The 16,705-nt window shown below is 45.7% G+C and overlaps 1 protein-coding gene across 1 annotated transcript in view; it reads left to right on the plus strand.

The window, feature by feature from the left end:
• Nucleotides 1–16,705, plus strand: part of LOC124620340 (15-hydroxyprostaglandin dehydrogenase [NAD(+)]-like) — a 185,887-nt gene that overhangs the window by 65,405 nt on the left and 103,777 nt on the right. Inside the window, exon 4 of the mRNA XM_047147014.1 lies at nucleotides 10,714–10,820. Within this exon, the coding sequence (XP_047002970.1) occupies nucleotides 10,714–10,820 (107 nt within the window). The remainder of the gene's footprint in view (nucleotides 1–10,713; nucleotides 10,821–16,705) is intronic.

Raw genomic sequence — 16,705 nt, forward strand, 5'->3', positions numbered from 1 at the left:
TACATAAACAGTCAAACAACTCGTATTAATACGTTTTTTTTCACAATTAGACAAGAGACAATTACTTAACTTTTGATAGATGTGTCGCAAGTCTTCTTTAGAATAGACTAACACAAGTCTGTGCTTTGTAGAGATTTCTAATGACAGAGGCCACGAAGCGTCTGCTAACGAAGTGGCTAACGTTGAAGCTGCTATCGAAGTGGGCCTGCCAGCAGTCGGGTGTGGCGCTTATGTCCTCTTCACCTAGCGGGCTGCTACTGTTGCGTTGTCGTCCTGGAGGAGGTCAACTGGCTGACCACTTCTCACAGCGAAATTTTATATTAATACCGTCAGCTGCGCACGGGCGTTGATATATATCAATGGGGACAGTTGAAAACGCGTGCCCCGACTGGGACGCGAACCCGGGATCTCTCGTTTACATGGCAGACGCTCTATCCATCTGAGCCACTGAGGGCACAGACGATAGTGCGACTGCAGGGACTATCTCGCCCACGCCTCCCGCGAGACTCACATTCTCACCTTGTATGTCCACACACTACATTCGTAGCGTCCCATCCCAACACACTCATTACTCGTGGAAGAAATTCTTCCAAGTCCCGTAAGAGTTCGGGGAATATGTGAGCATCCGCACAGAAGAAGAAGGTCATGGCCGATATCGCCAGAACTACATATTTATATGGATATGGTGTCTGTTCTTTCAGACATGTCCGAAAGAACAGACACCATATCCATATAAATATGTAGTTCTCACAGCTGTCTCTTCTCTGTCGTTCCCGACAGGCCTGCCAGCGCTGACTTTACGCCGTAACACTGTCAAACAGTAGAGTGAACTTCCCTCATCCCACAAAGGACAATCGCGACCAATGATCGAGTCCGCATCACCGTATTACATTTAGAACGCTTGTCAAAAAGGCAAGTTGATCGACGTCTGCACAGGAGTCAAAGTGATGTTGTGCAGTCTTGGAACAACTTCCAATTGACGGGCAGTGTTGAAAACTTACACCAAACAGGCCATCCACTTTGGACAGGTGCACAGGATAATTGATAACTATATGGCTTTTGAGCTGAAGGAAGCCTGAGCCGAGTACTCCAGAGCTGAATTTGGCATCCGCAGAGTATCCTGTCAGAAGGCCACCGCATTATGCGAATCTCCACTCTTGATGAATATTGCGAGCACCACGTCGTTCGCCATAACACCACTGACTCCTTTACAAATGGGATACAAATCATGCAGGATGACCCCCCCCCCCCCCACCCCCCCCTAGGATTGGCGACGGGTATTGTTTGCGGACTAAACTCGAATCTTTTTGCACCCTGGTAATTGCAGCCGACTTGTTTGGAGGCAACCCGGTAATATCGAATGCCCCCAACACCGAGTTACACATGTGCAACAAAGTGGCGGTGGTGGTGGTGGAGTGATATTCTGGGCTGGCATTACATGGGGCTACCGTACACCTGTCGTGATTGATGAGAGCAGCGTCACTATTCTACGTTACTGTGCGAGGCTCTGCAGCCAACAGTGCGGCCGTATCGCCAACTTTTTGGTAACAGTTTCATCTTGCTGTAATTTTATTCACGTGGTCGTGAATATGTATGTTCACTAAGGTAGAATCGGCATAATGGAGTGGCCTGCGTGTTCCCAGATACAAAGGGAGTCGAACATATGTGGGGCCGATTGAAATGAGCTGTTTTTGACAGCGAGAACGATTAAGGGCTATGCGCGACGTACACAGAATCGACATGGAAGAGTGGGACAATGTGGATCACAGCTTACATGATGATGTCACCGATGGTATGCCACATAATCAAGCCTGAACATATTGCAAATCGCCGGCCGGAGTGGCTGAGCGGTTCTAGGTGCTACAGTGTGGAACCGCGTGACCGCTACGGTCGTAGGTTCGAATCCTGCCTCGGGCATGGATGTGTGTGCTGTCCTTAGGTTAGTTAGGTTTAAGTAGTTCTAAGTTCTAGGGGACTGATGACCTTAGAAGTTAAGTCCCATAGTGCTCAGAACCATTTGAACCACATTGTAAATCGATATACACGGTGATTATAATTAAAGTTAGACTTTCGAACCGCTGTAGAAATAACACCACTGGTCAGAATGATGTCAATTTGCAGCGGAATATTATCGGAGAAGGGGGAAAACGTATGGTAGAAGAAAAATAAATAGTTACTAAATATAACAATAGATGGCGCTGTAAGCATCATAATTTAATTGTAGTAGACTACAAATGTCAAATGACTAATACAATCCCTAAGGTGTACGTTTGACGTTAAACAACCTGTACTACACAATGTGCATTGGTGTACAGGTGTAATACTGTTACTTACGTAAGCCCATCCACAACGGCAAGGCCATATCACATCGGATGGGAAAAATCAGTTTTTAATTGTCATGAGGCCAAAAAAACCAATAAAGAGCACAACTCACATCGGTCTTTAATTTTCCTGAGGCCAGAAAACCGCATTAAAAGCATCAATCAAAATCAAATCGGATTATTAATTTGCGTGTGACTGGCGCAAAACATGTTGAATATGCTGTCCATTCCTGCATCAAGTTATAATCGAGAAACAGCATGTTCCACAACTGATCGAAGTGTTTCCGGGGTCACTTTCAGAATATGTTGCGCATTGCAGCTAAGTTTGCAACCAGAACACGAACACAACATCTTTCAGATAGCCCCACAGTCGGAAGTCACACGGATTCAGATCAGGTGATCGGCATGGCCAAGCTTCAGGGAAATGGCGGCTGATAATTCTAGCATTTCCGAAATGGCGCTGCAGCAGCTGCTTAACTGGGTTTGCAATGTGCGGAGGTGCGCCATCTTGCATAAAAATAATCCCACCTACACATCCACGCTGTTGGAGAGCTGGAATGACGTGGTTGCCCAAAAGACTCTCATAGCGCTTACCAGTGACGGTACAGGTAACAGGACAGGAAGCACCTGCGTCTTAGAAAAAATATGGCCCTATGAGAAATGATGCCGTAACCCTGCAATACACAGTGACCTTTTCTACATCTACATCTACATGGTTACTCTGCAATTCAAACTGAAGTGCCTGGCAGAGGGTTCATCGAACCATTTTCATACTACTTCTCTACCATTCCACTCTCGAATGGCGCGTGGGAAAAAGGAACACCTAAATTGTTCCGTTCGAGCTCTGATTTCTCTTATTTTATTATGATGATCATTTATCCTTGCGTAGGTGGGTGTCAACAAAATATTTTCGCATTCGGAAGGGAAAGTTGATGATTGAAATTTCGTAAATAGATCTCGCCGCAAAGAAAACCGCCTTTTTTTCAGTGACTGCCGTCCCGACTCGCGTATCATATCAGTGACGCTCTCACCCCTATAGCGCGATAACACGAAACGAGCTGCCCTTCTTTGCACTTTATCAGGATGAAGTGGTAATGGTTGCTTTGCATGTGGCTTTTCAGCTGCCCATATTGGAGAATTCTGTGAATTGACATATCTTGTCTGTTCACAAAACCTTCCACGGCCAATCATTGTCCATTTTGCATACGAGCAAGAAATTCCAAAGCAGAGGTCTCTCTTGCTGGACGGTCAACAGGAAGCAACTCGTGCACATGGGTAATCTTGAATGGATAGCAAACAAGGATGTTTCGTAGGATTTTACGCACCGTACTCGCGGGTATGTCCAATATTCGGGCAAATCTCCGTGTACTAGGCGTTTGCACACCACCACTCGTCTCCTCCTGCATTGCTGTGGCCACTGCGTCCACTGACTTCGAATCAATTCGTTTTCTCCCTCTGTCAGGTTGCACAGCAAAAGAACCCGTCATTCCGAATTTCTTAATCATTTTCTCCAGACCCACGGCATTCATCGGACCAATACCCTTTTTCAAACCCTTCAGTATCCGGAACTTCTGTAGAGCGACGTGTGCACAGTCACAATTCTTGTAATTCACCTTTACAAGCAGAGCGCGATCCTGCTTCGAGTCAGTCATGGCGAACGTTGCAGACACGAAAGGAGGAAAAGCCGTGTACACGGCGTGTTTACACCAACTTCAGTGGGTCGTACGTATGACAGGTGTTTTCATTTACGTATTATAACACATACAACGCTATCTATTGATCAATTTTCGCACTGTTTTTTTCTTCTGCTTACGTTTTCTCCGTCTCAAATAATATTCCATTGCAATTTGACGTTATTCTGCCCAGTGGGGTTATTTCTACCGCGTTTAGAAAGTTTAACTTTATAATTAAATGTAATTTTATACAAAGAAACCAAAAACTGATGCGTGCAGATACAGGGTGATTATAATTCAGGGCCAGTTTTCTTCGTATAAATTTCAAAATAAAAAGGTGGTGAAAAACTTTTGTTTGTGTGTGTGTGTGTGTGTGTGTGTGTGTGTTGTTAAGATAATCAACACAATTTGGTAACATCGCTTCAGAACCTAAAGTTGATATTAACGGCTCTACTTATAGCATCTACATAACTTAGTCGTCATGCAAGTTAACTTTCAGTATTTAGTGATTCTAAGACGTTGATCCTTCTTCAAATAAGGAGATCGAAGATGCCAAACTGGTTTTCCATCTTCAGTTTTAGAAACGAAGTCTTTTCACTTGTATTTGTGATCATAAGAGACAAGTATACCTTAGAGCGACCTCGACATTGGGGACACCTCTGAGCCCTGGTTACGGAGCTCTCCTCCTGTTGTTTTGGTTCGCAGTGATGTGGCGGTGGTGAGAGCGCTCAACAGCAGGGTCTTTAATGCCGGTATTAAAATGTAATGAGCTGAGTGTGAAGTAAGGTTGCAAAATTAAAACTAGCGCATGCGCGTGTGCGAACAGAAACACACACACACAACAGCAAAAGCAAGTGAACATTCAGTTCTGTGGTGCCTTTGGCAGCCGTTGTTCACTTATTTACCTCACGGTCTCTTCAATGACCCACTGTGACTCAGCGGATGGTATTTCGTCCCTTTTCCTGTATGCGCTGTAAATCTTCGAGGACGTTCCTCTTGAAACACTTCGGATGCTTTGGTTACGGAAGGACCCACCATACGGGCACCAACAGTTTGTCCACGTTCGAATCCACTTGGCTCCGACATGATTTAGAACTACACACACGACAACTGACACTGGCAAAGCACTGTGGACATTGCACAGGTGCCGTTGGTGGTGGTCAAACACAACTGCGCAACCTGCATATATGTTCCAGTATACGTTTCTCCCTGAGGTTCCACATGTTTGTCCAGTCCTTTTACTGTGCAATTTTCCAGGAAAAGTAAGGAAAGGACTAAACTAACTGTTACGGAATATCAAGAAGTAGTACTGTGACGGCAATGGCAGCAACATATGGATCAACGTTCTGAGATTATAGAAGAAGAATGAAGGGTCATCTGTAAAAGGGATTGTGATAGATGTAGACGGGATGAGGATGAGATCGATAATGGAACGGAAAAATACAGCTGCACTTCAGAACTATACCGTGGAGTCGATTGCAATGTTTCAGCAGCTCTAGAAGAAGTAGTAGACGACTTCAAAATGATAACAGAGTAGTTGATATACTTTAGCTGTCCTCGCTAACCATTCTACTGATGATCGTTCTTAGGATGAATAAAATGGTAAAATTTTTATGCTGCTATGAAGTCTTTTTATTGTCTTAAAGCACTCTTTAACGAGAACGTCAGGGCTTCCAGCTGTGGTCGTGAGGCTAGTTTACCCTGCCATGCAGTTAACCCTGAAGAGTCCATTCGGCAACGGCTTCCGTTTTACTGAACCCACCGCGATGCAGAAGAAAATCGAAACTCGACGAACAATATAACATCTTTTTTCTTCTTCTTTTTATTCATGGGACTTGCTTCTTCTTGAGGGATGACTTTTTATCGCTAAGTAAATGTGAGGACCGCTCAGGAACTAGGCCTTACAAGTCATGCCTGTCCCACGTAATTTCCCTTTTTCCTAAATCCATTTATAGTCAACATTACACAATGTCCTTTATGAAGATTTGGGAGGGGCGTAGATTACAGTAAACTTTCTAGTTTACTTACCTTGCCATGCTGATTTGGCTCCAAATCTTCTTGTCTAGGGGTCTGGTTCTTGAAGCAGAAAAATATCACATTTTAGTTCCTCACAGTTGGATTGAACTAAATAAATTTCAGGATTCTTGTTGCAGAATTTTTGTTTTTACGTAAATATACTATCTCAAATTTTAATATATCATACAGTCTTGATTCTTCACATTAACAAAGCCGAAATTACATTGTTCGCACAAAAATATAAAAATACGTCCGATCACACCAGAGGCCTGCTTACGACTCTCACACTTTACGGAAATAAAAATGTTCCAAAGGGTATACAATTTTTCTTAAGAAATGAATTTCTAGTAGCTTTAATTTCATTTATTTCATAAATGAATTCAGAAATAAACACAGTAAATCGTACAGGATTGCGTAATTAGGAATAGAAACGTTAAGTGTGCCATTAATTCGTAAATTCAAATGTTTCTAAAAGAAATAATTTTAACTGTACATCCAGAACAAGTTTTTATCGATTATAATACTGCAACTAAAATATTTTAGAAAGTAATTCATTTTCATAAGTTTTAGCTTGAAATATAACATAGTGTGTATAAAATTATGTGAAATTTTTCCGAAAGCAACTAATATTGACCTGTTCAAAATTCGAAAAATAATACTGGCATTAACCACTGTTGAGAAAGGTAATGCTAGAGGAGGATATACCGTTACACCCGGCAGGCCTACTGCTGCCTGGAAGGCAGTGCGAGGAGAGACGTGTGACAAGACAAGCGGACACGTGGTGGGCTTGTCGGCAGTCTGTCCAGCAGCAGCTGCTGCTGCCAGTCCAGCCCTGGCTGTGCCGCTGCTTGCTTGTTCGTAGCCTCACCGGGCTAAGTGGGTCACGTTACAGACCTTCTTACACTTGAGAAATCCGAGGAGGTACTGGAAAGCGAAACAACATCCAAAAATGATGAAAGTTATTACTATCCATAAAACTAATCACCACACTATTCAATTAAGGAAACTTCTTGGCAGATTAAAACTGTGTGCCCGACCGAGACTCGAACTCGGGACCTTTGCCTTTCGCGGGCAAGTGCTCTACCATCTGAGCTACCGAAGCACGACTCACGTCCGGTACTCACAGCTTCACTTCTGCCAGTATCTCGCCTCCTACCTTCCAAACTTAACAGAAGCTCTCCTGCGAACCTTGCAGAACTAGCACTCCTGAAAGAAAGGATATAGCGGAGACATGGCTTAGCCACAGCCTGGGGATTGTTTCCAGAATGAGATTTTCACTCTGCAGCGGAAGTTTCATATCAGCGCACACTCCGCTGCAGAGTGAAAATCTCATTCTGGAAACAATCCCCAGGCTGTGGCTAAGCCATGTCTCCGCTATATCCTTTCTTTCAGGAGTGCTAGTTCTGCAAGGTTCGCAGGAGAGCTTCTGTTAAGTTTGGAAGGTAGGAGGCGAGATACTGGCAGAAGTGAAGCTGTGAGTACCGGACGTGAGTCGTGCTTCGGTAGCTCAGATGGTAGAGCACTTGCCCGCGAAAGGCAAAGGTCCCGAGTTCGAGTCTCGGTCGGGCACACAGTTTTAATCTGCCAGGAAGTTTCATATCAGCGCACACTCCGCTGCAGAGTGAAAATCTCATTCTGGAAACAATCCCCAGGCTGTGGCTAAGCCATGTCTCCGCTATATCCTTTCTTTCAGGAGTGCTAGTTCTGCAAGGTTCGCAGGAGAGCTTCTGTTAAGTTTGGAAGGTAGGAGGCGAGATACTGGCAGAAGTGAAGCTGTGAGTATCGGACGTGAGTCGTGCTTCGGTAGCTCAGATGGTAGAGCACTTGCCCGCGAAAGGCAAAGGTCCCGAGTTCGAGTCTCGGTCGGGCACACAGTTTTAATCTGCCAGGAAGTTTCATATCAGCGCACACTCCGCTGCAGAGTGAAAATCTCATTCTGGAAACAATCCCCAGGCTGTGGCTAAGCCATGTCTCCGCTATATCCTTTCTTTCAGGAGTGCTAGTTCTGCACGGTTCGCAGGAGAGCTTCTGTTAAGTTTGGAAGGTAGGAGGCGAGATACTGGCAGAAGTGAAGCTGTGAGTACCGGACGTGAGTCGTGCTTCGGTAGCTCAGATGGTAGAGCACTTGCCCGCGAAAGGCAAAGGTCCCGAGTTCGAGTCTCGGTCGGGCACACAGTTTTAATCTGCCAGGAAGTTTCATATCAGCGCACACTCCGCTGCAGAGTGAAAATCTCATTCTGGAAACAATCCCCAGGCTGTGGCTAAGCCATGTCTCCGCTATATCCTTTCTTTCAGGAGTGCTAGTTCTGCAAGGTTCGCAGGAGAGCTTCTGTTAAGTTTGGAAGGTAGGAGGCGAGATACTGGCAGAAGTGAAGCTGTGAGTACCGGACGTGAGTCGTGCTTCGGTAGCTCAGATGGTAGAGCACTTGCCCGCGAAAGGCAAAGGTCCCGAGTTCGAGTCTCGGTCGGGCACACAGTTTTAATCTGCCAGGAAGTTTCATATCAGCGCACACTCCGCTGCAGAGTGAAAATCTCATTCTGGAAACAATCCCCAGGCTGTGGCTAAGCCATGTCTCCGCTATATCCTTTCTTTCAGGAGTGCTAGTTCTGCAAGGTTCGCAGGAGAGCTTCTGTTAAGTTTGGAAGGTAGGAGGCGAGATACTGGCAGAAGTGAAGCTGTGAGTACCGGACGTGAGTCGTGCTTCGGTAGCTCAGATGGTAGAGCACTTGCCCGCGAAAGGCAAAGGTCCCGAGTTCGAGTCTCGGTCGGGCACACAGTTTTAATCTGCCAGGAAGTTTCATATCAGCGCACACTCCGCTGCAGAGTGAAAATCTCATTCTGGAAACAATCCCCAGGCTGTGGCTAAGCCATGTCTCCGCTATATCCTTTCTTTCAGGAGTGCTAGTTCTGCAAGGTTCGCAGGAGAGCTTCTGTTAAGTTTGGAAGGTAGGAGGCGAGATACTGGCAGAAGTGAAGCTGTGAGTACCGGACGTGAGTCGTGCTTCGGTAGCTCAGATGGTAGAGCACTTGCCCGCGAAAGGCAAAGGTCCCGAGTTCGAGTCTCGGTCGGGCACACAGTTTTAATCTGCCAGGAAGTTTCATATCAGCGCACACTCCGCTGCAGAGTGAAAATCTCATTCTGGCAATTAAGGAATGTTACGCTATAGCTGGACTCCTATAAGGAAGTTGAGAATACAAGCTTCAGGTAATCTGGCATAATCCAGCATATACTAATACGAGGGTTGCCCAGAAAGTAATGCATCGCTTTTTTTTCTCAAACGAAAACGATGCTACGAATGCAACCGTTCCGTATGTATTATTTGAAGTTTCCTGAGTGAGCGCGCCAAGTTTCCGTCCCCTCCGACAGATAGCGTAGCTGCAGAACAATTTCAAAATGACGTTTGTAGGAGGTGTACGCTACAATCAACGTGCTGTCATTGAATTTCTCGTTGCAGAGAAAGAAACTGTGGGGAATATTCACAAACGCTTGTGCAAGGACTGTGGAGCATCTGCTGTCGACAGAAGTACGGCTAGTCGCTGTGCACGGAGGGTGACGTCGTCAGAAGGCGGTTGGGCGGAGCTCCACTATTCGCAGCGGTCGGGGAGACCGTCCGCGGCTGTCACACCTGACATGTTGCAGCGAGGACAGAAGCATTACCACTCGGCAGTTGGCGCTGCATCTGTCAGTCAGCAAAGGAAGTGTGGACGCAATTATCCACACTCTTGGATATTCAAAAGTGTGTGCAAGATGGGTCCCACAGTGTCTAACAGTGGACCACAAATCGCACAGAAAAAACATTTGTCTTTATTTGTTGCAAAGTTTTGGAGCTGAGGGGTGGCCTTCTTGTTATGGATTATGTAGGGTGATGAAACCTGGGTTCACCATTTTGAGCCCGAAACAAGACAACAACCGATGGAATGGCGCCATTCCCACTCCACACAGAAGAAAAAAATCAAAGGAACTGCTTCCGCCGGTAAGGTCATGATCACCGTGTTCTGGGGACTTTGAAGGTGTGATTCTCATCGATGTGATGCCAAGAGGCGCTACCATTAATTCGGAAGTATAACAACACATTAACAAAACTCAAGACGCGGTTCTGGCAACTTTGGTTCCACATCAACCAAGGAGACGTTTGCTGCAACACGATAACGCTCGGCCCCACACGAGTCTGAGGACTGCTGAACACATCGCAAAACAGGGCTGGACAGCGTTACTACCCCGTCCACCCTGCTGCCCTGACCTAGCCCCCTCGGCCTTCCAGTTGTTTGGGCCTTTAAAGGACGCCATTCGTGGAAGGCGTTTTGAGGAGGATGAGGAGGTGATTCACACAGTGAAGCACTGGCTCCGCCACCAGGACAAGGATTGGTACCGACGGGGCATACACGCTCTTGTTTCGAGCTGGAGGAAGGCCGTAGGACGGCCATCGAGATTACATGGAAAAATCGGGTGTGTAGATAAAACACCATTCTTTCGAGTGTGTAATTCTCATTATGTTCCATAAACAATTGTTGAAGGAAAAAAATGTGGTGCATTTCTCTCTGGGCAACCCTCGTATTATTATCCGGCGGATCATCACGGGCAACTTTCATTTCCACTGACAAGCGAGATGTGTAAGGGTATGATTGAACTTTTCTTTGTGCCTAATTCTCGCGTTTTCTGTGCAGACAATTGGTTATCTCATGGTTGGCTGGTGTTTTCCAGAGGCGTTCGCGAAGGCGTACGATGAGTTCGGCCGTCTGGACATCGTCATCAACAACGCTGGCATACTGAACGACGCCCAGTGGGAGCTGCAGATTGACATAAACGTGGTGAGTCCCACTACACTTACCTGACTTGCTCAAGAAATTCTTGTCGTACTCCCTGTCCTTACAGCCGTCGGACGGAATCACCCAGCAGACGGAGAAATCCACGGTGCTCCACTTCCTACTGGGTACCAGGCCATGTGATTATTTCGGGAAACGAACCTCCTGAAACAGCCGAAATAAAGAAGGGATGCAAGAAGCTACCCCATCGGTAACGCTGGCTTCAATATGGTGTTGGCCCACCCTTGGCCTTGATGACAGTTTCCACTCTCGCAGGTATACGTTCAGTCATTGGGGAATGGCAGCTCATTCTTCACGGAAAGCTGCACTGAGGAGAGGTATCGATGTCGGTCGTTGAGGCCTGGTACGAAGATGGCGTTCCAAAACATCCCAAAGGTGTCCTATAGGATTCAGGTCAGGACTCTGTGCAGGCCACTCCATTGCTGGGACGTTATTGTCGTGTAACCACTCCGCCACAGGCCGTACATAATGAACAGGTACTCGATCTTGTTGAAAGGTGCAATCGCCATCCCGGAATTGCTCATCAACAGTGGGAAGCAAGAAGGTGCTTAAAACCTGTGCTGTGATGTGTGCCTGTGCTGTCATAGTGCCACGCAAAGCAACAAGGGGTACAAGCTCCCTCCATGAAAAGCACTACCACACCATAACACAACCGCCATCGAATTTTACTATTGCCTGTACACACGCGGGCAGATGACGTTCACCGAGCATTCACCATACCCACACCCTGCCATCGGACCACCACATTGTGTACCATGATTCGTCACTCCACACAACGTTTTTCCACTGATCAATCGCCCAACGTTTATGCTTCTTACACCAAGCGAGGCTTGGTGTGTGGCGTATGCGCTGCCGCTCGACCATGAAATCCAAATTTTCTCACCTCTCGCCTAACTGTCATACTACTTGCAGTGGATCCTGATGCAGTTTGGAATTCCAGTGTGATGGTCTGGATAGATGTCCGCCTATTACACATTACCACCCTCTTCAACTGTCAGCGGTCTCTGTCAATCAAGAGACGAGGTCGGCCTGTACGCTTTTGTGCTGTACATGTCCTTTCACGTTTCCACTTCACTATCACATCGGAAACAGTGGACCTTGGGATGTATAGGACGTATGACACAAGTGACACCCAATCACCTGACCAAGTTCGAAGTCCGTGAGTTCCGCAGAGCACCCCATTTTGCTCTCTCACGATGTCTCATGACTACTGATGTCGCTGATATGGAGTACCTGGCAGCAGGTGGCAGCACAATGCACCTAAAATGGAAAACGTATGTTTTCGGGGGTGTCAGGACACTTTTGATCATATAGTGTATATAGTGCGACCGCTGCTTGCTTACTTCTAGCCACGACGAACAGAAGAAATACACTTTACACTGTTAAGAATGTGTCAGTGTCCACTGAAACAAGGTTTTACCCTACAGCGGGAGGCTCCACCAGTTTATGGAATGCGCGGAACGGACGTGCAGAAGCATCATATTTCAACTGACAATATTTTATTTCCCAATCTAAGGCCTGGGCTGTTCTTTCAATGGCACCTGTCCACTATTTTAAGTAACACTAAGGCAAGTACAGCACCTGTTTAAAGGTTTTGCATATCGTCCGGCTTTTCCCGCAAAATGCTGGGAGGGAGAAATCACCGTGTTACGGAGCAGCTGAGTCACCAGTTATTATTATATCTTAAGCCAGCTGCAGCACTATGGTACCGTTTTGAATGCATCTGTCACGCTGCTTTATCAGCATTGTTTTTATCTGTTGTTAGTGTCATTGTTAGTCATGGCCTTCTTTTGGTGAATATTGTATTTTTAAATGCTTTTCAATGTATTCTTGTGTTGTGATTCTTCAGTTTCTCCCGGCGTATTTCTTGCTCGAACAGTCCACGGGTGTACTGCCGGTCCATAGTGTCCATCGGGCACAATATTTCGGCGATAAGGACTACATTGAGAAGATGCAGAGCCTGCTAAATAACGAATGTTACAGGAAGATCAAAGTTGACACCACAAAGAAGGTGGAAAAGAAGGCTAGAGCTCTTCTCAAGGACGCAGATTTAGCAGAGGGTGTCGCTAAGAAATTATCACCTCAAGGACCTGTACTGCCAAGACTTTTTGAACTCCCTAAAGTCCAGAAAGATGGTTACGCCCAATTGTCAGGAACATTCGGGCACCTACATATTTACTGACCAAATACCTGGCAGGATTACTGAGCCCTTATGTGGGTAAATGCCCTCATCACGTTCGTAATTCTGTGGATTTCGTAAAACATCTCGACAACTTCTAGCTGAAAGACTCAGACATCCTGGTGAGTTTTGACGTTGTTTCATTATTCACCAGGGTGCCTCTTCGAGAGTCAGTTCAGCTTATTGCACAGAAATTTGACGAGAAGACGACCGACCTTTTCAAGCACGTTCTGACCTCCACGTACTTCCTCTTTAATAGAGAACACTATGAACAAACAGAAGAAGTCGCAACGGGGAGCCCACTCTCGCCTGTGGTCGCGAATCTGTATTGGAATACTTCGAGGAGGAAGCTCTGGCGTCATCCAAATGGAACACTACTTGTTACCTACGTTATGTGGATGTCGCGTTCGTGATCTGGCTCCATGGAAGGGACAAACTCCTACACTTCTTCACACTCCGTACACCGGAACACCAAATTCACTATGGAGACTGAAGCAGAAGGAAGATTACCATTCCTGGAGGTCATGGTCAAAAGAAGAGCGGATGGCACCCTGGGCCACGGGGTATACAGGAAAAAACGCACACCGACCTGTATTTCCATGCAGATAGCTGCCACCACCCTGCGCAGAGCAATGGGGTGCTAAAAACACTGGTGCACAGGGCGCACACCATCTCTGACGCACAGAGTCTGCCTCATGAGCTGGAACACCTCAAAACTGTATTCCGGAAAAACGGATACTCGGAATGGCAGATCAGACGCGCTCTCCGCCCCGCTCTACAGTACAGGGTGTGGAGACGGACGAAGTCACGGAGAAAGAGATAGCCGCTGCCTGTATACTGTACACTGGCGCACTATCGGGGAAAATAAGACGGATATTGAGGAAGCACCGAGTAGGAACTGTCTTTTGCCCACCAAATAAAACACGAGCATTATCTGGAAGTGTCAAAGACGATCTCGGTTTCCGGAATGCCCGCATATACCAGATTCCGTGTCAATGTGGGAAGACTCATATTGGACAGACAATGCGCCCCATCGAAGATTGTTGCCGAGAACATCAGAGGTACATTCGACTGGGATACCCCAACAAGTCGGCGATCGCAGAGCACTGTTTGTCCGGAAACCACGAAATGGACTACCAATATACCAGGGTCTTGGCACAGACATCTAAATACTGGGACAGCGTCGTTACAGACGCTATCGAAATTCGTACCAGGGACGGACTCATCAACCGAGATTTCCACTACAACCTCAGCAGGGCATGGGAACCGGCATTGAGTCTAATTAAAAAGACGCTCAGCAAAGGAAACGAACGGGCGACTAGGGCGGACGAGGTACTTACACCGACTCCACCACAGACGCTCAAAAAAATGGTTCAAACGGCTCTGAGCACTATGGGACTTAACTGCTGAGGTCATCAGTCCCCTATAACTTGTTATTGTTGTTGCTGTGGTCTTCTGTCCAGAGACTGGTTTGATGCAGCTCTCCATGCTACTCTATCATGTGCAAGCTTCTTCATCTCCCAGTACCTACTGCAACCTACATCCTTCTATATCTGTTTAGTGTATTCATCTCTTGGTCTCCCTCTACGATTTTTACCCTCCACGCTGCCCTCCAATACTAAATTGGTGATCCCTTGATGCCTCAGAACATGTCCTACCAACCGATCCCTTCTTCTAGTCAAGTTGTGCCACAAACGTCTCTTCTCCCCAATCCTATTCAATACCTCCTCATTAGTTCGTGATGTACCCATCTAATCTTCAGCATTCTTCTGTAACACCACATTTCGAAAGCTTCTATTCTCTTCTTGTCCAAACTAGTTATCGTCCATGTTTCACTTCCATACTTGTCTACACTCCATACAAATACTTTCAGAAACGTTTTCCTGACACTTAAATCTATACTCGATGTTAACAAATTTCTCTTCTTCAGAAACGCTTTCCTTGCCATTGCGAGTCTACATTTTATATCCTCTCTACTTCGACCATCATCAGTTATTTTGCTCCCCAAATAGCAAAACTCCTTTATATCCTCCTTTCAAGACACTATCCATTCCGTTCAACTGCTCTTCCACGTCCTTTGCTGTCTCTGACAGAATTACAATGTCATCCGCGAACCTTAAAGTTTTTAGTTCTTCACCATGGATTTTAATACCTACTCCCAATTTTTCTTTTGTTTCCTTCACTGCTTGCTCACTATACAGATTGGATAACGTTGGGGAGAGGCTACAACCCTGTCTCACTCCCTTCCCAACCACTGCTTTCCATTCATGTCCCTCGACTCTTATAACTGCCATCTGGTTTCTGTACAAATTGTAAATAGCCCTTCGTTCCCTGTATTTTACCCCTGCCACCTTCAGAATTTGAAATAGAGTATTCCAGTCAACATTGTCAAAAGCTTTCTCAAAGTCTACAAATGCTAGAAACGTAGGTTTGTCTTTCCTTAATCTAGCTTCTAAGATAAGTCGTAGGATCAGTATTGCCTCACGTGTTCCAATATTTCTACGGAATCCATACTGACCTTCCCCGAGGTCGGCTTCTACCAGTTTTTCCATTCGTCTGTAAAGAATTCGCGTTAGTATTTTACATCCATGACTTATTAAACTGATAGTTCGGTAATTTTCAGATCTATCACCACCTGCTTTCTTTGGGATTGGAATTATTATATTCTTCTTGAAGTCTGAGGGTATTTAGCCTGTCTCATACATCTTGCTCACCAGATGGTAGAGTTTTGTCAGGACTGGCTCTCCCAAGGCCGTCAGTAGTTCTAATGGAATATTGTCTACTCCCGGGGCCTTGTTTCGACTCAGGTCTTTCAGTGCTCTGTCAAACTCTTCACGCAGTATCATATCTCCCATTTCATCTTTATCTACATTTCTTCCATTTCCATAATATTGTCCTCAAGTACATCGCCCTTGTATAGATCCTGTATATACTCCTTCCACCTTTCTGCTTTCCCTTCTTTGCTTAGAACTGGGCTCTTGATATTCATACAAGTGGTTGTCCTTTCTCCAAAGGTCTAATTTTCCTTGTAGGCAGTATCTATCTTACCCCTAGTGAGATATGCCTCTACATCCTTACATTTGTCCTCTAGCCATGCCTGATTAGCCATTTTGCACATCCTGTCCATCTCATTTTTCAGGCCTTTGTATTACTTTTTGCCTTCTTCATTTACTGCATTTTTATATTTTCTCCTTTCATCAATTAAATTCAATATTTCTACTGTTACCCAAGGATTTCTACTAATCCTCGTCTTTTTACCTACTTGATTCCCTGCTGCCTTCACTACTTCATCTCTCAAAGCTACCCATTCTTCTTCTACTGTATTTGTTTCCCCCGTTGCTGTCTATTGTTCCCTTATGCTCTCCCTGAAACTCTGTACAGCCTCTCGTTCTGTCAGTTTATCCAGGTCCCATCTCCTTAAATTCCCACCGTTTTTCAGTTTCTTCAGTTTTAATCTACAGTTCATAACCAATAGATTGTGGTCAGAGTCCACATCTGCCCCTGAATATGTCTTACAATTTAAAATCTGGTTCCTAAATCTCTGTCTTACCATTATATAATCTATCTGAAACCTGTCAGTATCTCCAGGCTTCTTCCATGTATACAACCTTCTTTTATGATTCTTGAACCAAGTGTTAGCTATGATTAAGTTGTGCTCTGTGCAAAATTCTACCAGGCGGCTTCCTCTTTC

This window comes from Schistocerca americana, chromosome 6 (genome assembly GCF_021461395.2).
Source record: "Schistocerca americana isolate TAMUIC-IGC-003095 chromosome 6, iqSchAmer2.1, whole genome shotgun sequence".
Lineage (NCBI taxonomy): Eukaryota > Metazoa > Arthropoda > Insecta > Orthoptera > Acrididae > Schistocerca > Schistocerca americana.